A 25,540-nucleotide genomic window follows, 5' to 3' on the forward strand; every position below is an offset into this window, starting at 1 on the left:
ACTCCTTTTCGCTTGCACGCTTTGCCGGTCGTATTTATCAAAGGAGTATACCCTTGACATTTTTCCTGAACCAGCAAGATAAAGCATTTCTAGATACAATCGGCAGCTTAATGTGAAGGGTTGCAAATCTGATAGAGGCAGCTTAGCAGATGGTTATATCGGCTAGGAAGGTCGGAGCTAGATGGTCGGAGAAGGCAGGCAGTAAAACAATATGGCGGAACGTTGCAGCCGGTTGAGGGATTGTCCTACCTTCGATTCTTCTGATGGAGAGACGGTGCCGCATATTTTGCAGTGCTGCGTGCTGACCTTGATGACTCAACAAATAGCTGCCTGGTGAGAACTGCTTCCACAGGGTATACTACTAACGTATTTTTGGCTTCACGCGGCTTTTACACTTCTGCGTATGTTTTATAAGTTTCGTTGCAGCTACTTCTATACCGTCATGGAAATATATGAGCTCAAAAGCATGCCGTGTTTGTAGAGCGAGTAGAACGACTTATCGTAAATCGCAGTAACAAAGCTGTTTATGATTAACTTTGGGGCGCATGATGTCTAATGAGCTCGCGAGCGGAGCTCTTGGAAGTAATTAGCATGTTGACAAAAACAGCATATCAGATTATTCGCAGTCTTCAACGCATAGAAGCAACCATGATTCGCCTCACTGCTTCACGGGCACAACACTCTCCAAGCCAGTGCTCTAAGAAAGAGAAGCGTCGAGGACAGCACCGTGTGCACAGAGCACTACTGAAGCTACCGCGGGCAGTACTGAGGAACTGCCTCAACGTTAGTGAAAGCAGGCCCTGATAATAAGGTTGAGTCCTTCTACCAGATAAGTCATTTTGCCCAGCGTTTCTGGGTGTACCTCGAAATAAAGTTGTCGAAATCCACGCTGCAAAATAAACTACTTGAAATAAGCGTTATTTGACTATGCACAGTCGCGCGCGGGAAACTTCCAACAGGGAACTTAGACTAACCTGGACAGAAAAATGCAAACACCAAACTTGGACTAACCTAATAAGGAACTAACCAACGTGGTGTTCCATCGTGTCTGCCTCGCTAAGCCTAGCGGCCGCTAAAATTTGGCTTTCATTCGCTAAAATGACTTGGACAGACAACGATAACCCGTGAATTTGGATGGTTGAATAGTGATACCGCGTTTTTAAAAACCGCATATAAGTGATATACCATCTCACGTAGCAATCGAGCATTCTCCTTCATTTTCCTTGTTTCGGGAACGGGAATTTCCAAATCGGGGATTTCGCAACTGGGAATATCGAGGTCCACCCGTGTTTTTTTTTACGCAAACAACAATCTTTCTTTTCTTGTTTGCCGCTGTAGGAACGACATTTCTCTCTTTTTTTCTCTTTCCTTTTCTTTTTTTCTTTTCTTCAATTGAAGAGAGTTCATTGGAAGAACGCAACAAATAATTAGGACCAGATTTACACGTAGGGCGAGTCAGCATTGTTTGGCGACATGCTTCACGTGCCGCGGAGTGCGACTAATTTCGACCCCACAGTTCTTTAACGTGTGCCAAAAATCTCCGACAAGCTGTGCTGGAAGTTTAAGAGCTTCTTTTCGTATTGTTCGTTGCCAGACAGATGTATTGCACTCCCTATTGTTTCCACCCCTCCCAAAGCACAAGCCTCGCCCTCAAGAGTAACATGCTCTCATGATTTCCTGAGATAATGTCCCTTTCTAGTGGCGTCGCAACGGCATCCGAACTGTCCGCCGATCAACACTTCTAACACCTTGCGTAACTTGGAACGTTTTACATCATACCGTATGTCCCAGTGTAATATACGCGGTCGTTGCACGGTTTAGAGACATTACATCAAAACGTGGCAGCGTCTCGAGGTGTCACGAAGAGGAAGTACGCAGTATGCGTCAGGGTTTTTTTTTTTTTTTTTTTCAGAGAACCCTTGTTTTTAAGATCTCGTACACAGCCTTTGGTCTCGCGCCTTGGTCCATCCGCTCGATATAGGCACGAATGATCGTTATATCGCATGTGCTGGAAACGTTTGGTCAGCTGTCTGCGCAGCTCTCCCGTTTCCTCTCTTCCTCATTGAACGAGGATCGATCTCATTGGTCCCTCTTCCAAACGAGGGGGAAGCATTTCAAGGTGAGCCGCACGTATTTTAATGTGTTCTTTTTTTTTTTTTTTTCGATGGACGAGGAGAAGGATTTTTCGAAAGTGCGCGGAACACAGCCCTCGCGCTCGCTCTCTAGGTCACCTGCACTCATGGTTTTTTCGCAGGAACTCATTTTATTCGTTGGATAACCCTCCGCACCGAAAAAAAAAAAAAATTGGGGGGTCACTTCGGTGCTCTTTTAATGCCTCCTATTGCTGCCTTGTGATTGGACAGACACCTCGTCCCGTAATTTCACCGAATACCCCGTGGTTCAAATTCCCTGTGGTTCCCTCGTGATAAATGCAGTGAGAAGTACCTACAGTCGACGCACGGGATCTGATTGCCGTTGCCACTCAGGGCGGCAGACAGACGGGTTATGTTGGCGGCATAGTTTAACAACTTGCTTATTCCTTGTAAACACAGCACAACAAGTTATATGTAAACGAGAGGATAGAGAGGTAGCAAGCGAGCTGGTGGTATGGTCTCATGCTGTTGTGGTGTTAAACCGACAGTTCTTGTATGTTTGTGGCCCTGTCTTCTCTTCGTATAAATCTACTTATAAATTTGTTTGATAAGCGCTAGAAACCCGTACGTCTCGGCTGGAAATACTAGGCCGGGATCTACGCGCTGAGTCACCGGGGTGGGCTCTATTCACTGGGCCATCGGGCCGGGCCGCATAAAAACATGAAGGTCGGGGCCCGGTCCAGGCCATTTTTCGATGCGCCAGGGAAAGTCGGCCCGTGCAGGGCTCTACAGTACAGTACAGCGCTTTATTAGCGGCGACTGTACACCGGTACGTCTACTTCCGTGGCACACACACATACATTGAATGAGGTGGGAGACTGTTGCGGTACTCTGCCCTATTGCTCATTGGGAACGGATGAGGGAATGATGATAGGGGGAGCACTTTCAGAGATCCGTCGCCAGACCGGTGGAGTGCAAGAACTCCGCAAGAGGACGAAGGCGTTACATCGGGTGGGCAGCGTGGTACGAGAATCTTCGCGAAGCTTCCGTCTCACGCGTTATACATTCATGTGCGTTAGAGAAATGTTGTCAAAATTCGCTTATTTTGGGGGGTGCACGTTATACGTTGGAAACTACAGATTATTACTCCGAAGTCATCCGTACCTTATACGACAGTCATATTCAACGTATGAACGGATTTTCAGGTGCCTAGCTCTTTTCCTCTATATATTTGACCACCAGATGACACTGTAACGCTTGGAAACTACAGATTATTACTCCGAAGTCATCCGTACCTTATACGATAGTCATATTCAACGTATGACCGGATTTTCAGGTGCCTTGCTCTTTTCCTCTATATATTTGACCACCAGATGACACTGTAACGCTGAGACGCTCGTATACATAATGTATCCTGGTCATACTTAGGTTTGACAAAAATTGTGTTCCTAACTAAAAACATCATAATTTATTACAAAGTTCCCCTTCAGCGGTGAAGATGCCGCTCTTATGTTGACCACGACTCAGCATTACTGCAAGATCACGCATAACATTGGGGTTTGGACAGATTGGTTCCAGTAGAGAGCTGAGATCTCCTGTGGCTTTCGGCACAGTTCCCCCGCAGTCGGCCCCACACACCACACGACGAGCACCTGAAGCGATAACGTTGGCGCCACTGCCTTGCTGAGAAACCAGACGCTCTTGCGTCACGCCAATGACCACAGTTCCTCGTTCGAACCAAATCAGGACAATGTCATTCCCGTCGACGACGCTACTTGGGACCGTGTCATGATCATGCAATAGTTCGTAGTGCCCCCAAGGAGCAGAATCTTCACTGGCGTTTGTCCCTCACCGTGCGACGTTTTGTTTTTAGCCCTGTCATGATGGGGGGGGGGGGGGGGGTCATGTTATTTTTCTGCCTGTGGCAGACCCCAGATGTTACCGATGTGTGTTGTGCGTCCGATATCACCTAATCGTCCTCCAAGACTATTCCAGAAACAGGTTAGCGCGGGTGTAAGTTACGCCCCCATGCACCAGTGGCGTATCTAGGGTATGGCAGGTGTGGACAGGTGCCATGGGCGCCAGGTGAACAGGGGCGCCATTATGTGGTCGGGTGTGAACGTGCCAGGTCGGGCACTCAACCTGGCACATTCATAAATGATCTAAAGCAACCACCACTAGGGAGGTTGTAGTGTGAAACCTAATCCGGACCGCACGAAAACGCATCCCCAAGGACATCATGTTAACCATGTTGCCATGGGCGCAGGTAGCTCTAGATACGCCACTGGCCCCCACTCTAGCACCCGCTGTTGTTCGGGAGATTCAATCAGTGATTTATCCAGACCCAGCCCCACCCCCTAACACCCCCACCCCAATGTTCAGTGACACCCCCCCCCCTAACTTTTTCACCTGTGTACCCCCTACAGGAGGTGCCGTTACGATTTCAGCGTTAGACACATGTCGGTGATTATATTAATTATATGTTGAGTTCTAATGACGTAACTGTAATAATGATCCCCCCCCCAAAAAAAAAAAAATCCAACACCCCTCCGTGCTTGGGATTCTGGATAAACCACTGAATTCAATCATCCCTGCTTGGGACGGGTTAAACGAGACATTCCTAGCGGACCACCATCGAAGGAGTGTGGGAGCGGTGCGGGCAGGGCGGTGCGGTTACGCAAAACATAATCTCTATTATGATAGTGATAGTAACTGCTGTTGCAGCCAAGGCAGGCGCAAAATGCTACGCACAACGCACGTCACAGCGTGACTCACACTCCCTTTATGGCGCCTGTGGAAAGCCTCGGGTTGTCACGTGTACTGGCGAGCATCTCGTCGCTTGCTACCTTTACGTTGTTAGCGTCTTCTTTTTTTCAGCACAAGTTCGGCTTTTCTCGTCGTCGTCTCGTTGCGTGACAACACGTCTATTGCATACCGTAAAACGGTTTGATCCTACCGTTTAACTCCGCGACCCTCTTTTTCTCTCTCCCTCTCTCTCTCTCTCCCTTATCTTTCTTTCTTCTTTTTTTTTTTTTTTTCACTCGGACACAGGACGCATGTGCGCAGGCAGGGTCGGATTTCGCGAAATCTGGTTGCTGAAATTTCTGGTGTCATCGATTTACTTTACGATGGTGCTCTCGAGATTCAGCAATTCAAATGCTTAGTATACAGTATAACCCGCACAACCACTTGTGAAAATAAAGTTCGCGATTGTAGCATCATGCATGAAGTATCAATTCTATTGTCCGAAATTTTGGCGTGCCCTCGCAATTCGCGAAAATGAGGGGCTGCCGAACATTAAGGGCACATGTTTTTACTCTCTTTTTCTTTCTTTTTTTTTCTCTCTCGTTTTCGAGCTCGTCACAGTTGTTCGTAGAATCTGAATAATTTTCCGATTGCTACCACTGGCGGCGCCTCATTCTTCGCGACGACTATCTTAATGTATGCAGCGTACGCGGCATTTCTCTCGTGCACTCGCAATCTGTACGTTATCCTTTTCTCTTTTCTTTTCTTTTTTGTTCGACATAATGCGTCTTTTGGAAACGTTTTCCCCGACCACACATCCTTTTCCTCCGCTTTTTCCTGCCTCATTTTCGTCCTGAGGGCGTGCATTGGTGTGTGTACAAGCGGCTGGGAGAGGAGGCAAGAGATAGGAAGGGAACCAATGTGGATATGTCAGCAGCAGCAGTTTATCCGTTGCTTATCCCCCAGCTCGTGAACCACTTTCTCCCGAGCCGTATACTCTCACTGCATCTTGGCACGTCACGCTGTACCATGACCTGTTCTCATCTGCTGTTCTTTCTTTTGAGCCTTTTCGGACCTATACTGCGCTGTTCCGGTAAGTGGTTCAGCTTTCTTTAATGAGGAGAGAATTCATATTCGTTCTCGTAATTGCTGGTTTGCCCGTGCAATGAGCTTCGCTTAAAATGTGCTCTCTACAAATTGTATTATATTATTATACGCTGCGCGTACATTAGGCGGATACTGACACCGGTCAACGGGAAAGCTGCTAAATCATGTAGTTTTCTTGAGTTTTCTTTAACGTTTCTCTTTGTTCTTTTTTTTTTTTTTTTTGCTTTTGCTTTCGCACTGGTTTTTGTAGTTTCATATATATTTATCGTTCTATAAAATTTGCTTTTAATTTGCGCATGTGTTTCGCTAGACATCAGTCGGCTACATGTCTCTACAGTCCGTGTATAGTATTTTTCGGTGTACAGTCAAACTCCTTTATAGCGAACACCTTTTTAACGAAAATACCACTACAGCAATTTTTTTTTGCGGTCCCGCTGGAGCCCTATAGGTCCAATAATGGACATCCTTTTTAACGAAAATACCTTTACTGCGAATTTTTTTTGCTGTCCCCTGAGTTTCGTTGTAAAGGAGTTTGACTGTATAACGCGCACCGCTAAAAACGGGCCGAATTTGAACAGAGTTCGATGTATAACGCGCACCGCAATGTTGCACCGGAGCGCGTTATACATCGAACTTCTTTTTTCAAATTCGGCTCATTTTTAGGGGTGCGCGTTATACACCGAAAAATACGTTCTGAACAACACTCCGAGCACCACAGCATTCGTAGTTGATAATTCAATTGAATTGTCAGACACACATCATTGAATGCACAATGATATCAAGAACATAGAATTTTTTTTTTCTTTTACAAATCAATCAATCAACAGTAGCAATGCGGGGGAGGTAAACATTGCTTCCAGCACCACCGTGCGCCGGAGATTTCCGGCGCACGTCAAAAGAACGTCAGGTGGTCGAAATTATCAGCACGTAGAAGCACATAATGTGGACGAACTCACCTCACGCGTAAGTCTACTCCAATTGCCTATTGCACAATTACGTCCATCGATCATGACTATATGCCGGGCGACATACACAGCGAGTATATCTTCTTACTTTTACTCCGACTTCTGTTTCAAGTGAGAAAGAGTGAGTCCCATCGCGGAACACTGCATGCTGTGCTCACTGCAGCACCTGTTATTCGTTAGTGCGCATAATTACGGGGCTATAATTTAGGTGGTCGCGGAAAAACCGTTCCTGCAGAAAGACAAGAAATAAAATGCGGTCGTTAAAGCAGCAATAGATATCCGTGTTCCAATTCGACCAATTTCTCGTAGCCGAGACGGCGACAGCACGAGAAATGAAAGTCCGCTTTCTCGCGTGAGCAACCCGTGAATTGTGTTTCTGCCAAGTACGTACACTTCGTAACTTCGAAGAACGGAAGCGAATCTGACGTGGAAGAATATCGTGCTTTTTTTTTTTTTTTTTTTCTTCACTCTCTTTTACTGCAGACATACAACAGGAAAATATGTAAGGAAGTCGCTGCAGTATTGGTTCCGGGGAGCTTGTTTGAGTGTTCCTGTTCGCTATGCTTTCTAGCTGATATCCGGGCACCTATCGACGTAGAATAGAATGGCGATGAGTAAATAATTATAGTAGTGTGATATTATAGCACCCGACAATGTGTACTCAAATAGTGATTGTTGCGAAAGGCAAAGGGCGAAGTCTATGTCGCACGTTCATCTCCGTGTGAAGCACCATTCACATGCGCATGAGCTTTCTTTTCATTCCATTTTCACCGGTTGCCCAGTAAACATGTCTTCGTCACCAGTCTGTCTTACTGTGCGCAAAAGCAATCCACAGACCGACCGCTGTGGCGTCGCTCATGATCTCAGTTGTCTCGCGACGTAAACACCCAATTATTATTATAGTCTGTCTTACTAGCATTTCTTACAGTTTTTCTTGGTGCCATGAATCGAAGAGATGCGCGTGATCCTCGATGCAACTTTGTCATCATCGTTTTCCAACAGTGATTCTTTTCTAGCGGCTTCTTGTGTGACGATTGCACGAATTTTCTTACAACGGTCTTTCCGATAGCCAGAGTACTAGAGTGTTATTATATCGTATGCCACCTTGCACAGTGTATATTGCTGGAACGTGAAAATACGTAGGTTGCTGCAGCGGCGTAATTTCATCTGTTCCGCCTCATCGACGCGATCAAGATCCCATCCTCTAGACGCAATATGTAAATGTTGCGCATGCCCAGTGAAAAAAGTAGTAATTCACACTCCCCAGCGTTATCTGACATGTATTTTTTCATTTGTCCTTTTATTTGAGTCACAAATTGAGTGGAAAATTGCGTCACTACATCGTCATTACATGTATAATGGCTGAAGAAGGTCAATCGCCTTTCGAGAAGCATCGTCTTCGAACTGAGTTTCTCACCTTCGGTCGCTCATTAAATTTGTACAGCCCCCAACCACCAACATAACGTAAGTAAGTAAATATTATCTGCAAAAGAAAAACAAAAGCGAAACACAGGCTTGAAGCAAAGTGGCTGCATGGCCTCTTTGCAGTATTTATTGTTGGCGTTTTAGTGTGAGAATTTCAAGAGGATTCTCAGGCATACGTGTGCGTTTCGTATGAGCACGATCTTGAGATAACATTTGTGATAGAAGGTTTCAAAATGTCACACTCATCTGTTTTCCTACGATTAGACGTGAAATGAAGAATATATGTTTCTTCGAAATCGAATGTGGTTGCCAGACCACCTGCCTCAACGCGGTTTCTTTTATTAAAGCGATATCTTTATTGGGCTCTCCACCGGGTAGGTCTGTCCGTGACTTTATAGGGTCACGTGACACCACGTGACTGTGCCACTACCACGTGATCGCCACGCCGTGCTTCAAGTACGCTGAAATTGTGTAACCGCAGCAGTGACAATGCAAATAGTAAAGCTAAATGACTTCACAAAACATTAAATGGCTTTCAAAAACGATTTAGGAGATTTTCACAAAGAGTTTCCGCCAAAAACAAACCTCCAATGATGGTCCTTGAAAGCGATGGTCCTGATGGCGCTTTGCGCGTAGGCCCAAAGGCACTGATATTTTTTTTTATTCCCTGCGCCCAGATAAGCACTAATATGTACTTCCCTGTACATGTATACAAGTTTACACTGATTACACTGGAGCACTGGTTTGTTCCAGACGCCTTTAGTTCTTTCTTGTATTTTCATCCTTCCTCCATCATCTTCACATAATGTTCCCGTGCAATGGGATAGGGTACCGCACCTCCGCGGTGAAACACCCCATCTCATCGTCATCATTTATTGTTGTTGTTGTGTAGACTGATTACACGTTTCCCTGCAGAATAATAAACAAACACGCGTTCAGCATATTTGTCAAATCAGGATCTTTTTTTTCCCCTGGAGTACTCCTTTGTCCCAACAGAACAAAAAAAATTAACGTATGGCCAACAGAATACGCAACGAACTGTTTTCTTTTCTTTTTTCTTTTTCAAGTGCCTCGTAAACACTTCCACCTCTACAGCAAGGTAGCTCACCACAAACAAGGTTCCTCTAATCACGTGATAACCTCTCTGGTAAACAAGCGCACGAACCTATGTGTCACTCGCTCTCGTTGACCTGTGTTGGGTTAAACTACGCGTCTTTACCACGTGCTATTGAAGCGAGACAATGAAGTATTGCCGATGATACTGACGTGATCGCGTGATATCTTCCACCTTGCCGATATGCGTCCAGAAACTGTTCCCGTGTCGACGAAAATATCGAGTGTTCTTTGTCTATAAAGCTTTGTCTCTGCGAGCTCGCGTCACATGCCTTCCAACTGCTAAGGTCATTGTATACGTTCCATATTTGTTTTTCCAACCACGCAGGACAGGGTGATTCTGTTACGACCCTGTTATGTGTTCCTGTTATATGACTACGCCACACCTTGCACCTATAGCCTGAATCTGAAATATTAACGAGTCTTCCCCGCTAACAATATAGCCGAGAAAAAGGCGTGTAGGAACTACATGAATTATAACTGACGAAATCCAATTTTTTGTTACTTTGTCCGTAGTCCTTGGCCCATGAAGCAGCCCTGCGCATGAGTGCTGGGCTTCTCGCTCCCTCTTTATAGTTTCGTTCAAGCTATATACCGACCTCCTCGAGGAGCTCTAAACAGAACTCTGACCTGTCATCTCTTCGCGCCTACCATTAATTCATCCTCTCATATTATTGTCTGTGAAGTGGGGTATTGGGTCCTGTGACCACTGCGGGGAAGTATTCCATGTCATCACCACTTTTCCTTAATTAATTTATTGTTGTTGTTGTTGAGCGCTGTAGGGAAGGTTCTGAAGCCCACGCCAAACATCTGCACTCTATAGGAAGGAGAAAAAAAAACAGTAATTTTATAGTCCTTTTTGGGATTAATGCATGGAAGTTTATGCAAAGTTTAGGGACTTTTTGCATTGTTGGGGAGTAAATTTCAGGGCCGGGGAGTAAAATGGAGAGTGAATTGCAATACTATAGGTGACTATAAGTCCCCGATGTACTTTTTATTTTGCTTACTGTGTAGCCTCGATGAGCACTAGAAATCAGTCAGTCGAGACATATTTCGCCCAAATCGAACAATTCCTCGAGTCGCTACACGATTTTAAATTTGTATGGGGAACCCTGCAGAGACCATTGGTGAAAAACATGAAAGGAGGAACTGCACAAACGTCGGTATGACTCGTTCGGCATCCCACGAAAACACCTTTATCTCTTTCTCACACTTTTTGTGGCGTTGCCTCGATGTAAAATGGTCCGATTCTCACGCTGTTTTAATGCGCCGTCTATGTTCTCTGTATGCTGTGCTGGCCAAGAAGCGTAGTTCCAAATAGTAGACTCAGTATCAATGGGCTGCAATAGAGATGCTCTTCGGAGGCAACATATTTGTCTCCTGAGCAACTTTGTACAGGATAGTCTTGTTTGTGGATATACGGAAAAACCAATCAATGAGTCATTTATTCACATTGATAAAAGTTTGAGTGTTCGCTATCGCCCATGATGAGCCGATTGCCTGACTCCTCTGAAGTGGCTGAGATAACGTTGTTGACATTTTATTTGACAGCTTATCGTTTACCGTATCGATTTTGTAGAGTGTTTACAACCTACTAAAGCTCTATTGTCATACCGGGGGGTGTGTTCACGATAGCTGTTCCGAAAACATGATAATCCAGTCCGGTTAAACCCTTACAATTGATGACGTCACATTCCTGCCCTTCTATTTGATAGCGTACGACATCGTGTCGTTTTCTTAGAATGCTTCCAATCTACCAAAAGATACCATACATGAAGTTGTCATATCATGCGTCAGCAACCTCCCAAGCAGCACAATGCACTGAAAGTCGAGTGCAATAGGGGTGGCCGGCATGCGTCTTATCCGTGTTCTTTAGTTTCACGAGTCTGTTCAAGGCCTTCCACCTACCCGTTCACCCCTATTGCACTCAACTTTCAGTACATTGGGCTGCGTTTGGTTGTGTGTGAGGGGCAGGAGGGGGGATGTATATGACGTCACTTCAAAGGGAGAGCACGATGGACTTATTAGTGGGTCTTAGTACATCGTACGCTATCGCCTTTGCGTACGTAAGAGATAGCTTTGTGGTTCTGCGCACTGCGCGAAGCCCTCTTTATGGTTTGCGCTTGCGCACTACCAACGCTACCCCTTACCAAAACTACCAAAACTAAGCTACCGAACTACCAAAGCTACCAACGCTATCCCTTACGTACACAGAAACTATCTATTGTGTTTTTGAAGCCGTTTTGCCAAAGCTCCGTGACGCGTTGAAAACACGCAGTGTTTTCAACATACTTAAAAGAAATACAGTACACGGAGATCGAGAAAGAACTCGTTTGATCTTGTTGTGTTGTGCTCAAATTCTTTCCTCTATCTTAGGGTATTCAAGTATGGAATGTAGAAAATACGTTACACGTTACAATTTATGTTCATGCATATTGGATTGCGCGTGAAAGTCCGTCGGCTACATTACCCAGAGAGATCGTCCCTACTGTTGATGAACTTTTTTTTCTCAACCATTACTTCTCACGTGTTGTTCAAGGTTCGACGGATGACACGGACCCGGACTTCTGGGAGAGGTCAGGTAGACAAAGACTAGAGCAGCTGTTGCACCCACACATCATCGACAGTCCTGCCAAGAACATCATTGTATTCATTGGTGACGGGATGGGCATTTCGACGGTCACGGCAGCTAGGATCTACTCGGGACAGATGCAGAATAAGAGCGGCGAAGAAGCCATGCTGGCCTTCGATCGCTTTCCCTACACAGCATTGGTCAAGGTGAGTACAAACGATGTAGCGTAACGTTTGTGATCCAGTGGGAGAGCGTTTCGAACTGGAAGAAGAGCAAAAAGAGAGGACTATTGTCGTGTTCTACATAAGAAGGAGGAGAAATCTAGTCCGTCAGCTACATACGCCGTTGGAGATCAGGAGACGAAATAGCGCGCCAGGAGAAATACTGCAGCGCCGCCACGCGTCATCGGTAGGGGAGCACACTTTCTGCTGCAGCGTAGTGCCACGCAGCCAGTCGTAACAGCGAATACGGAAGCAGAGTGAGTGTGATGTATTACATTATCTGGCGCAGGGAAAGAGCGTGGCCTCTCTGCGTCCAGCTATCCTATCTTCGGCGCAGTAAAGTTTTTGGAGCTGACGGACTAGATTTCATTTCCTTCTTGAGTTGAACACAGCTATAGGTGACTGACCAGTCGCATATCGACATGATGTGTGTTCCACTCTGTAATTCCCTTCCTTAGGACTCTTTGGAACAATCATCATTTTGGGAACCTGGTAGCGACATCCCTCTACCCTAAGCGCGCTGGAGTAGTCAGCACAATGTAGAGTTGAGCTAGCCTCCCTATGTTGTTCTTTATCAAACCGAGCAAGCAGGTAGCAAAATAGCGGTGTGATGGGTTAATTCGCAGGCTTACGTCCCCTCCGTTCCTACAGAGTCTTCATGAAGCTATCTATGAAAGCTATATACCACTATGTTCGGCATCGCCCGACAATCTACTTGGCTAATTTTTTCGTCCGCAAAGTGCTTAGATATTAAATAGACGAATTTTAAAGACTGGCGCTACTTCCGCAGCAGCAATTGGCTCCGGCGGCGTGACGTCACTCCCTAAGCGGAGGAGTGAGAGGGCGGCGTTCAGAGAAGAAAGGCGCCGTCCAGATGCCGGGTATGAGACGGCCGCCCGCGGCATTCCCTTTCTCAAGGTGATACCATCATTGGTTCTTAGGGAATGACGTTTTCTCGTTTTTCCAGAGAGAGAATTCCGGAATACTCTCAACATCCGGCGTCTGCTCTTCTCATCTATTTCATTGGATAACAGTCAAACTACGCCACCCTTTCGCGTGGGGTTTTCGATACCGCGGTTATTGGTTCACGATGAATAAAATGACACTAGTTTCGACATCGACTGGGACGGATGTGGCCGCCCTTTTAAGAAGGACAGAAGAAGGACAGGTCAAGTCTACCAAACTGGTGGCGCTGTCGAACACTATGACGTCATTTGTTTACAAACACGGAGAGGTCTATTAGCCGAGGCACCCTATAGATAAGGACGGCACAAACACGTAAGCTTCGAACGCCCAGACGCTGACGCCAGGAGTCGAACCTGGATCTTCTGATTTCCGGTCAGATTTGCTAACCTCTATATACACGCGTCAGCACCTTTCCCCTGAGTTACTTTAATTTCTGTTGTATCACCGTCACGTGGCGCATTTTTCATTTCACAGTGAGAAGCACACACCAGCGTCCAATACATAATGGAAGTATACAAGCTAATTTGATATGCGCAACGGTAAACGTCCCATTCACGTTCAGATATCCAACATAGACATTCGTGGGACGTCCCCCGGATTGCAAAATGAGGAAGAAAGTATGTTGCCCTTCACCTCCCACGGACGTAAAGGGGAGGTTCACGAACATCCCTGGGAAATGTCAAATTCAGTTCTTCCCCAGGATATCCCTGAAACATATTTGCTTTACTGGGATGTTGATGAACACTGCGTCTCCATGTTTTCTCTTCTCTTTCTTTTTAAATTCAATAGACCTTTTTCACAATGGCCTATGCGCATGCGTATGGCCTTGAGGCACCGGAGAGGATTATCTCCGTCTTCACTAGATGGCGCACTATGGGGACGACAGAAGTGGGGACCAGTGGGGAGACCGCACGAATGGCGCGACCTTGTCGGCCCTACTCCGGACTGGTTTTGGTACTTTGTGCTATCCACGTGGACTTGTTTTGACGCGCGCCGAGCATGGTTCGTTGGAGAGCTGCTAGGGTACGACGGGACGCCATTTTTTTCCACTACCATCAGCAGCAGCATAAATTCTAGTGAAGCCAGAATTACCTACGTCACCCCACCCCCCGGATTTACCTTGTGACGTTTCTCTGACGTCATTTCTCAGAACCGACCACTTTCTCCGACTGTTTTCTTTTCGCATGTCAAACACTGTGTACTGGGAAAGCATAGCCAGTCAGTCGTGAACGACGAAAAAGGCTAATATATGTAGTTGCTGCTCGTATCATATTCGCCGTCACGCATGAGAGCCGATGTGAAAACAATGCTAGCGAGCACTTTCTAGGGACACACGTGCTAACGTTTCCCAGGCAGATATTTTCCTACAAATTAATACAGCTTCAAAAATAGAATTTCGAGAGGAGAGGTCGTTCTGCGGAGTTCCCGCTAATTCCTCCCCTCTGAATAACCCGCGGTGGTCAGCTGAAAGGATAGAGAACTTTGATACTTTGTGCTACGGCTATCTAGCCTTTAATGACACCTTGCATCTCTGAAAATTACTTTCACAAATATACAGAAACCAAAAGTACTAGAGTCCGTCTTCTGTTGAGTCGTGCACGTTTGACGTATACCCGCCACTTGACACGCGCATTCTGCGAAGTTACCTTTCTTTCCTTTAGACCTACGCAGTGGACAGACAAGTGGTGGACAGTGCAGCTTCTGCTACAGCTATGTTTACCGGGGTCAAAACGAGAAATGCGGTTATTGGTCTTTCTGCGCGAGCCCAGCTGTCAAACTGCGACTCGGCTGCTGGGAACTACGTATATTCCTTCATGGATAAGGCGCAGGAAAAAGGTCAGTTGCATCGGACTATTAACTGATATAGCAACATGATGTCTCAGTGGCTGCACACCATCTCGGTCCAATATTGGTCCAGTATTGGCAATAAAGGCCTAATATTGGGCCAATATTGGGCTAAGATAGTGTGCCAAGAAGAGACCGCTTATAGGTTCCGAAACGTCGGGCTGGAAATGTTGAACAGCCGGCTATCCTCTTTCCTATGAACAGCCGGCTATCCTATGGACCGGCTATCCGTTCGTTCTGCATTGCTCTTCGGGACGACGTGTCGACACCAATAACCCAAGCTGCACACCATCTTGGTCCAATATTGGTCCAGTATTGGCAATAGAGGCCCAATATTGGGCCAAGATAGTGTGCCAAGAAGAGACCGCTTATTGGTTTCGAAACGTCGGGTTGGAACTGTTGAATAGCCGGTTATCCGTTCGTTCTGCACTGCTCTTCGGGACGACGCGTCGACACCAATAACACAAGCTGCACACCATCTCGGTCCAATATTATTCCAGTATTGGCAATAAAGGCCTAATATTGGGCCAAGATAGTGTGCCAAGAAGAGACCGCTTATAGATTCCGAAACGTCGGGCTTGGAAATGTTGAACAACCGGTTATCCGTTCGTTCTGCACTGCTCTTCGGGACGACGCGTCGACACCAATAACACAAGCTGCACACCATCTCGGTCCAATATTGGTCCAGTATTGGCAATAAAGGCCTAATATTGGGCCAATATTGGGCCAAGATAGTGTGCCAAGAAGACCGTTTATAGATTCCGAAACGTCGGGCTTGGAAATGCACTGCTCTTCGGGACAACGTGTCGACACCAATAACCCAAACTGCACAGCCTTTCCCCCGGAAAGGAAAGATCCCCCGAACCCCGACATAAAGGCAAGGTCACTCACAAGGCAGATTCCTCTCCTCCTCCTCCTTTTTTCATTCATTTGTTTCATTCTGTGTTCACGTGGTATCCTGTGACCATATAATGTACACCATGTGGCCTGTGTTTTTCACTCCTGAAGAAATGTAGTCTGCTACATGAAAGTTGTGTCATTAAATAAGTTGAAAACTTCAGTGTTGGATTTTTGTACCGTTTGTGTCTTCCGTGGACGTCGACGAGACCCTTAATCTTTCTTGTCCAATTTTTGTCCAAAAATATTGCCAATCTTGTCCATTGGTCAAATCTTGGTCCAATATTGGGCCCACATTGCCAATATTGGTCCAATATTGGAACAAGATGTTCTGCTGCTCGGGTGAGTGCCGTCCTCAGTATATTTGCCAGTGCTCTACGCAAGGGCAGCATTGACGACTGTAGCGCGTGCCCGAAGCACTACCTCTTCCTCTAGTGAGGAACCACGCTACTGAGGAACTTCCTCAACGTTCGTGGAAGCGGGCCGAGATCTATGCCGGCCACGCGGGGATATCCTCTTATACTGCTCACAAAATGCGTTGTTGGCACAAAAAGAAGATATATTTTACTGGTATGGCATTGTGCAGGTATGGCAACGGGATTCGTGACTTCCACACGTGTAACGCACGCCACGCCAGCAGCACTCTACAGTCATTCAGTGAACAGAGACTGGGAGGCAGACAGTAAGATGCCCAAAGGCGTCACCCGTTGCAAGGACATCGCCAGGCAACTTATCGAAGATGCTCCCGGCAACAAATTCAAAGTATGTGAACCTTCTTCCATCTATGTAACGAAATTTTGTGTCACAAAAATTGTTTAAAATTTCGTACCAATGCGGTACGGGGGGCACAGGCAAGGCTGTACGAAAACAAATTTTGAAAGCGATATTAATGCAGCAGGTATCATAAAAAACGTAATAGAACATCGAAAAGTACCCAGTATATAGGAAAATAATTCAGTTAACCTCAGCAAGAAGGGCTGTATCCCCCGGCACACACGAACATGGCTGCCAGCTTTGGAAGAGCGTAGCAGGACGGACTCGACAATTTTGTTTTCAGTGTTTTGAACTCACGAGTCGAGGCGCCTTATATACACGTGGAATCAAAGAGAAATGTAGAACACACACAAGCAATTGATTGCGTGGAAACACACCGCTTTAGAAATGGTCTCTTCCACACGTGCAAGTTGCAGCAATACACCTACTATTGTAATATAGGTGCAATGACAAAATACAGCTGGTATTGACTTTCGCGAACCCCCAAAGTCAAAATTTGTGAATAACATGAAGCTGTACTGTTGACTCGACGGCGCCATACTGCAAAGCAACTACAGCTGTTGACTTCTCACTACGCGGCATATCGAATAATTCTACCTTTTCTTGTAAGGTCTTCATTGTATTTTCCCTCTTGGAAGTACTTTCAGGAAGAGTAGAACCACCATGTTTATTTGGACCCATAATCACTAGTCCCACTGGTTCTAGGAGACCAGAGCTATTGGAAGCAGATTTGCACACTCCGCTTTGGGGTTCTGTTCGCACACTGCGAAGCAGAGCCATTCGAAGTATCCAAGTCGTGTGTTCGTCTCGTCCTTCTGTGTGCCCAGACTCAGGCGTTTATAATTATGGACTATACAGGCAGCTGTAAAAACGACACACACACACACACACACATACAAATGCGAATCCTCAAATTCGCGAAAGTCAAGGGCCAACTGTATTTCATTTGGCGTCACTGTTACGTCTTGTGTGGTGCAGAACTGTCCAGAAAACCATCAATGTCCGAGGGACGTCCTGAAAAGTCCAATGATATTTGTGCTCAGAGGATGTCCTCCAGACGTCCGACGGACACGCGCCTTGGGCATAACTTTCATATCCAAAAATGAATGTCCGCCTGACGTCTTTGGGAGCTTCACAAATGGACGTCCCTGGTCGTATAATATATCTGAAGGATGTCCCGCTGCGGCTGTTTCAAGAATTGTTCGAATCATGTGTAATGTCCCTGACGGGATATTACATGGAGGATTTATTGCGAGAGAGAGAGAAACGCGGGCTCGTGTTGGTCTGTGGAAGTTCGTCTTTCGTTGGCCCAACTCCGCCGGACATCATGTTGTCAACTCAGTGACATCATGGGGATGTCTAAATGATGTCTCATCGTTTATTGGGAACTTCGGTTTTGAGGTATTTGTGTTGACTTCCTGTCACATCATCCTGTCACATCATCACTTTCGCAGGTTGTGCTCGGTGGTGGATTGGACTATTTCAAACCCAAAGGCAGCACTTCGAGTGCGAGACGTACCGATGGCCAAGACCTTGTGAAAGAGTGGATGTCTTCGAAAGAAAACGCAACGTTTGTTGCCACAGCGCAGGCACTGCGGAATATTGACCTCAACTCAACAGAGTACCTAATGGGTGAGCCCTTGTGCATCCAAGGAAACTGACCCCGATGGCTAACATGGTTCGTTCCAGGCCTTTTCTCTCCTGACCACATGGACTACGCTCTCAAACGGTCCAAAGAGCAGCCTTCTCTACCGGAAATGGTCGAAACTGCGATTCGTATGCTGAAGAAAAGCTCACAAGGATTCGCTCTTATGGTAGAAGGCATGTATCATGTACAAGCACTCAGGGTATGAGGGTTCACAGGATCGTGCACATGGTGGTGGTGGTGATGATGATGATGATGCTTGCCGTAGTAGGCCACTCTCGGGCGGGCAACATCACGACTATCGCAAGGGTTGACTTCACATCACATCGTTTAAGCGAATACAGGCTTTCTTTTTCTAGATGACGTTGCCAGGAGCCTCCGGTGACGTCACCTATTCTTGGAGAATCCGAAACTATTTAGTTTTGAGGGTTCTTTCGAATATTCGTGGTAACGCGTAAGGTTTATCGACGACATGCGTAGTCTTTAATGTTTTTTTTCTTTATTATTTAGTAATAAACGTCTTTCTTGGACCGTAGTAGCACTTTAACATAATTTTCTAGCGCTGATGCATTAACTTGTTCCAGGAGGGAGAATCGACCACGCACACCACGAGAACAAAGCCCACCTGTCCCTGGGCGAAGCTGAGGAGATGAGCCGCGCTGTGCATCTTGCCCGGTCATTGACAGATCTGGATGATACGTTGATTCTGGTGACAGCCGATCATTCACACTCATTCGTAATCAATGGTTACCCGAAGAGAGGAAACCCAATTTTCGGCATGGCTGGTGTCTCCAAATATGACCACCTTCCTTACGCGACACTCGGTTACACAAACGGTCCATCGAAGACAACCAGGTCCAGCAACAACGTCGAGCATTCACGTAAGACAAATTGGACATTGGAGATACCCGTAATCGTTAATATCATCTTAAAAATTATCTTACAGAATCGCTGGACTATCAACAGCCTGTGCTTGTTCCACTCTCGACAGAGACCCATGGTGGGGAAGACGTCGCGCTGTACGCTTCTGGACCAATGGCGCACTTGGTTAGAGGAGTCATAGAACAAAACGTTCTCTCTTACATCATCGACTATGCAACGTGTCTTGGGGGCTACCGCGACCGATCGAGCACAAAGGGAGCGGCTACCGTTGTCTATGTGAACCACGTGCTCGTTTTCCTTGTGGTCATAACTGCACTGTTGCGGACATTGCAGTCCAGCTGACGTGTGTGACCATACGAACAATGACTAGTCAATAGGATATTTGATGTGATTGTCACCATAAGTGCTCACTCGTTCTGCAAAGGTCAGGAATCTGGGCATGGTGCAAGCAGACTTGAGCGAATTAGTAGGCACTTTTTTTTTTCTAGTCGGGACTCAAATAAATTGGACACTTTTATCTATAGTCGGCACTGACACTTCTATCCTATAGACCAGTTCGCGCGCATGACGTCACGTGCGGTGGCGCTGGAGTCAGCAGATCGTCTGCTTGGTGTGGGCAAAACAGCAATCAATTGGAGTGATTGTTTTCATGCAAAGTGGGCATGCCACAAAATCGTGTATCTTTCGGATACACAACCCGATGGGGAAAGGGTGGCGAAATCACTTTTCATCAGTTTCCGCGCAACGCACAAGAAAGAAATCGTTTGACTGTGAATCGTTTTGATCAGTTAAACGGAAAGATTCCCTGACATCGCCTCTATGAGATCCCCTCACGATACCTGTGTACAAATGAACGTCGCCCATCAATCGGTGCACGCTACCACATCAGCGCTGTTTTCAGGAACGCCCCAATCAAACTGCTCGCCTAAGGTGAAGTAACTGTTCTTCCAGTGTCTTGTATGCTTGCACAGTGTCAATAGTAAACTGGCCCGGCGAAAATATTAGATAAACTACAATGCGATCCTGATCGGCGGCATGTTTTGTGGGTGGGCTGTCTAGTTCTCGATGTGCATCGCAAAGGGATCGTCATGTTGTATACCGTTCATAAGCAACTTTGCCTTGTAGCAACACTTGTCTGATTCTTTCGGAGCTCTAAATTATTCGGGTATTGTGGAAGGAGACAGTAGAGAGCGGTGTAGCAGAGCAACGCGATGTCGCACTTGCGGAAAGCATTCGCACGCTGCGTCCAGCGTGTTTTGCTCACACCAACCCCGCGCATGCGCCGATGGCGCCTTTTGTTTGTAAACAGTAAAGTGGTCTTGTCTCGTCCATCAGTCTCCGTGCGCTCCTTAGCCTCATTCCCAGCGACGAACCAACAGGGGTGGACTGCCAAAACCGCTCTTCCCATTGGGATGAATACTGGTGGCCGCCGTCTTTAATGGGTATGAGTATGACTGACGATAATGTAACATTGTCATCCGGTAAACGTCTGAGCAGCGCATCAACGCTCGAAAGATCAAGGAAACCGAAGATTCCTTGCTTCCACCAACACCTCGATTCCTTGATTCCAACAATCAAAGAACGGCCTTGGGAAACGGAATGTCGCGGCCGTGCGCACGTCTGGACTGCGCCGTTCTCCTCCTCTCAGCGCCGCTGTCTCACTCCTCCTGTTAGTGAGTGACGTCACGCCGCCGGAGCTTCTACAGCTGCGGAAGCAGCGCTGATCTAGAAGGATAGTTTATGCAGATTTTGGACGAAAAAAAATAGCCAAGTGGATTGGCGGCCGATGCCGGACATAGTAGTATCGGTTTCATAGATGGGTTTCCGCTTGCTGCCATCCTTTTAAGCCCGCCGACTCGCCCTGACTTCGTCTCTCTCATTAGTAAAGGTTGGGACAAAAGTTTACGGAACACGCGGGCGACCGGCGACGTACTTTTTCTTCGGTGCGACACCCTAGCGGCTGCCGGAAGCGGGTGAGTTCACTGTTTCGGAGTGGTGGAAGGGTGCGCCGTTGGGCGCGTTAGGCAAGCTCCCGAGCGCCATATCCCGGGTTCTCAGGGGAACGTACCCTTGGTGTCTCCACTTAATAGTGTTTGTGAGCCTATCCGGAAGCCGAGCGCCAGAGCCGCTGAGCGCGCGCCACCTATCGAGATTTCTTCTGCCGTCTGCTTTTAAGTAAACATAGCAGTAGACCATAGCAGTCCTCTATAATATTATAACTATTTACCGCCGACATCCGATGATTCCGGAAACACAAAGGGGTTGCAACGTGTTGCAACGGTTGCGCCATTTCGAAAGGCAGTACACCGGAACATGCATCACGCTCCGGAACTGGCCCCGCTCTTCCCCAGCGTGCTGTGGTTCCCCAGCACCGAAGAAGGGGTGCGCAGGGTGTACCAGGGAACGTGCACCGGAAGTCACTTTGGAGGTGTTGTGATCCGCTGAAAGAGGGAATGTTCCCGGAGCACGAACCTAACGTGCCCGTTGGCGACGCGCAGTGGTAGTTCCGGTGTCGCTTGGGAAGCGGAAGCTTGCGGAAGCTTGCCGCTTGGAAGCGGAAGTGCCTGGGAAGTGGAAGCTACCGCTGTGTGTCGCCAACAGTGCACACTTCCACCCCTCCAAAACAGTGAACTCACCTGGTTCCGGCGGACGCCAGGGTGTCACACCGAAGAAAAAGCACCAAAAAACTTTCTCTCAACCTGTACGACCCGACTGCTGGACAAGATTTGTCCTCCCCAGTGCCGGCGTCTACGGGGGCGTCACTGCTGACCATCATGCAAATACTGTGCAGTTATTTTTCCTACCGTTTCACTTCGTGTGTGTTACAGACATCTATTGTGTATCTGTCGACGAATTTTATACATTCGTACATATACATTTGTAGAAATTTTAAGCAAATACACCAAAATGCCCTCAAGCATTAGGCTTCGTATATAACTGGCTATATTACACCACTCATACAAGAGTGAAATTGTTCGCTGAGTAGAGTGCAGGCACTGAAAAATGTTCCGGTGAAGTTGTCGGGACGGTGATGTTGTGGTCAGACTCGGCCCAAGAAGGGAAAGAACTGAGGCCGAAGATAGGAATTCCCAGCATATGAATGGCTGCGACCTCGACGAGGACACAAATTATGTTCATAGCGAATCCTGGCTTTGCCTGCGAGACAGAGAGTAATGTTTTCTCACACAAGTGCATCTCGATAGGGAAACATCAACCACATCTACTTCCTGGGGCTTACCATGTCCGGTATCCTCATGTTTCCGAGTCCGAAGACGATAGCGTTGGGAGGCGTTGCAGCAGGAAGCATGAAGGAGAAGGAGCAGGCAATCGTCACTGGCATTGCGAAATATAACGGGTGGACGCGTAGTGCCAAAGCCTAGGCCAAAGCCAAAACCAACGCATTATAGAATGAAGACTTTTTAAAGTGCCAATGAAGGACTAAATATCGCGTCTTCACAATTCTAGCTAATTTATATGTCATCACAATCTGCTTGTCCCGCACTATGTTGTCCCAAAATATTGTTTCCCCGCGTGACGGGAAAGTTATCATAAAATTAATATCTAGTCTTGAGAAGCATGACGTCATTGGGTGCGTTAAGTAGGCGCCCCTCTTTTGGCGCATTCAAATGGGGAGTATGAGACACTCGGAGCGGCCACTAAACAGGGAAAAGTGACTTTGGAGCGTTACACTGCTCGATCGCTGATGACGCTTCCTGTTGTATGCTCATGCAGTGCACAGACGGAGGACACGTTGGCTTAATTTGAACCTATAGCAATGTTGAAAGAAACGACAACGGTTTTGAAGACTTTTCCTTGTAACAGCGAATGAATTGGAAAAGATGGGAACTTGTAACAGACGCGATAGGAGATGTTTAGTATGAAGATGGCTGCATAGCGTGAAGATGTCTGCATTAAACCACTGCATTTCACGTGAATAATCGTCGATATCCGTGTGGAAGTTGTCCACTAATAAAACAGCATGATAACAGTTATAAAAATATTACAGTGAAATCGGAGCATTGGGTAACACAGACAGTCCGTACATTGCCTCCGAGCCCATACTTCGAAGGTCGTCCTGGCGCCGCTCAACAGGAATTACGTCATGGAAAATCTCAAGCATCCGGGCGCTCGTCGTCTGCTTCCATGCACGCATTTGAAACGCGAGCTCGAAAAAGCGGCACGGAGTCTCACACTCTCGGGTGCGCGAGTGGCGCTCGTGTAGTCTGAAACACTCTCGCTCCGGGGCGCCTACTTAACGCACCCCTTGTGTGCGTCATTACGACAACTTTGTGACGTCACCTCTCGTTGCTGCAGCTGCTGGCAATCTTCCAACGTGAGGTGGAGTAAGGAGAACGGGAAGATGGGCGTGCCCATATTAAAAGACAGCTGTCAGAGATCTTGATGACTTCACTCACCGTTGGAGAATCGGAAACTATGAGATTTTGTGGGTTCTTTGAAAAATTCGTGGAAGCAAAGTCCACTGACGGCGTTTCTGTTTTGCGTAGTAAGTCTGCGAGCCAGACTGATTTATAACACGTGGTATAATAGCGAATATTTTAGCTCTGAGTCGCAGTTTAAATTTTTTGTTAGTACTTTCACATAAATTTGTACCTACCATACTGCAGACGACAGGCAGCATAATGGATATAACTGCCGTATTACTGGTAATCTCGGTAAGGAATGACGCTGCGGTGCAGAGCAGACTCATCGTCAGCGCGTTTGGCAACGCCTGCATCACCATCAGCTTCTCAGCCAGGAGTCTTGAGAGGCCAGATTTCTGCGCAAGAGCTCGTCCGTGAAGAACCTGGGAGACTGAGCGGGTCATTGACGTCGCCGTAACTTACCTCCGAAGCCGCAGCGAGCGCTAAACCTCCTCCAATGAGGATCATGACGCCCCACTGGGCCTTGGCGCTCGCTGTTTCCCACGTCATGATCGGTGGGCTGGTTGCGAGGTTGCGCGGGTCCCTGGGGATCACGAACAGTACGAGGGCCACCGCCATCGCCGGAACCGTGCCTTTGATTTTACTTGAAACCAGAATAAGTAAAGAATTTTACATCTTTCTCGTTGGAGCCGCAGTGTTTAGAATACTCACTGCCCATGCGGAAGGGCGTCAGCCCAACCGGGAAAGAACCGAGGCCGCATGGTGAACCATAGCGCCACCATGATCACCATTAGTGTAACCACAACGGTCTCTGCAAAACTGGATATGAGAACCTCCCATCAGTTACCTGGATTGCCCGTTTGGTAACCGTTACCTATCAATGAGTATACAGAGATATCTCACACCTCATGGTACCCAATTCGTTGTACCGTCTCTTAATTTCTTCTCGAACACTGTCTTCCGATGCAGGGCGCCGCGAGTCCTTCCTGTGGGGGTTAAACGAATATGTGAGCAAGCAGTTTATGTCTTCTCGGTTTTCTGGCAGCGACAGCAGTGCCTCCATGCGTGCAACGTCGCGTATGTGAACTACATTTGCCAGCGAAACATTGCATATCGGAGAACTCTACACCTATTTCTTTACCACACTTCCTGTAACGAGAGATCTTACCACATCTAGCAACCTAGCTTCCTTATTGAAAGGAACGTCGACTTCAGCACTCGCATATGAATGCTGTCAGTAGGACGCTATCAGCTTCGAATACATTGCAGTAACTGTAGCACGCGTGCTTCCGGTTGCGATGTCGCTTTTTAAAACTCAAATGTAAAGTTCAATGTCTGCTCACATTGCTTTCTTGACGAACCATTGGAGGTAGAGCCACGCCAGAAGGACGCAGGCTAACATGGGGGGAACATTGTAGAGCATCCACGAGGCAAATGTAACGAGGTCACATTCTGGAAAACGCCTGTGGGAACAACGGTCAATATGGTTCAATATAGTAAACTAATATCCCGTATGACAGGGAATATTTGAAAGGGCTGTATAGATGTTCCCCGCCCGTCACAAGAGCATGTCCGTGTCGGTACGTTGACGGTATCCGCTTTCACTTTCCTTGTCCTGATGAACATAAACCAACAATCCTTCGGAACTGCACGACACTTAAATAGGGACGTTTATAGAGGAGAATGTCCTGTTTATAGACGAAGAAATTAAAATGTCCTACATTTCTATTACACCTTTCAGTACCAAATTTGGCCCGGTTCCAATGAGAGATCCTGTTCCACCGATGTTGGCTGCGTATGCTACCGATAGAAGCATCATTTTGCGCAGTTTATCCTGTCCACTTTCTGACGACTCCCTAAAATAAAACAAAAAAGAAATTCCTGTCGTCATTCGGATTTATATTAATA

General features: G+C 46.9%; 2 protein-coding genes across 4 annotated transcripts in view; one reads left to right on the top strand and one right to left on the bottom strand.

The window, feature by feature from the left end:
• The first annotated feature begins 193 nt into the window (after positions 1-193).
• On the top strand, positions 194-19,773 carry LOC135370940 (alkaline phosphatase, tissue-nonspecific isozyme-like). 3 transcript variants are annotated; one of them, XM_064604875.1, is made up of 9 exons: positions 194-333; positions 5,805-5,931; positions 11,988-12,226; positions 14,869-15,043; positions 16,536-16,711; positions 18,178-18,355; positions 18,413-18,544; positions 18,953-19,249; positions 19,315-19,773. In XM_064604875.1, the coding sequence occupies exons 2-9, from the start codon at positions 5,868-5,870 to the stop codon at positions 19,590-19,592; spliced, it is 1,539 nt and encodes a 512-aa protein (XP_064460945.1). In that variant the 5' UTR covers positions 194-333; positions 5,805-5,867; the 3' UTR covers positions 19,593-19,773. The 3 variants fall into 3 exon arrangements, with proteins under 3 accessions (XP_064460945.1, XP_064460946.1, XP_064460947.1); XM_064604876.1 differs by lacking the exon at positions 5,805-5,931 and having other exon boundaries at positions 196-333; XM_064604877.1 differs by lacking the exon at positions 194-333 and having other exon boundaries at positions 5,643-5,931.
• A 2,385-nt stretch (positions 19,774-22,158) lies between these two features.
• The window catches only part of LOC135369761 (uncharacterized), a 32,200-nt gene continuing 28,818 nt past the window's right edge, over positions 22,159-25,540 (bottom strand). The window contains exons 21-28 of the mRNA XM_064603278.1: positions 25,354-25,488; positions 24,976-25,095; positions 24,538-24,618; positions 24,344-24,451; positions 24,095-24,275; positions 23,866-24,027; positions 22,489-22,626; positions 22,159-22,406 (exon numbers count right to left, since the gene is read on the bottom strand). Coding sequence (XP_064459348.1) covers positions 22,206-22,406; positions 22,489-22,626; positions 23,866-24,027; positions 24,095-24,275; positions 24,344-24,451; positions 24,538-24,618; positions 24,976-25,095; positions 25,354-25,488 — 1,126 coding nt within the window. The 3' untranslated portion in view covers positions 22,159-22,205. The remainder of the gene's footprint in view (positions 22,407-22,488; positions 22,627-23,865; positions 24,028-24,094; positions 24,276-24,343; positions 24,452-24,537; positions 24,619-24,975; positions 25,096-25,353; positions 25,489-25,540) is intronic.

Source organism: Ornithodoros turicata, chromosome 10 (assembly GCF_037126465.1).
Source record: "Ornithodoros turicata isolate Travis chromosome 10, ASM3712646v1, whole genome shotgun sequence".
In the NCBI taxonomy this organism is placed as follows: domain Eukaryota; kingdom Metazoa; phylum Arthropoda; class Arachnida; order Ixodida; family Argasidae; genus Ornithodoros; species Ornithodoros turicata.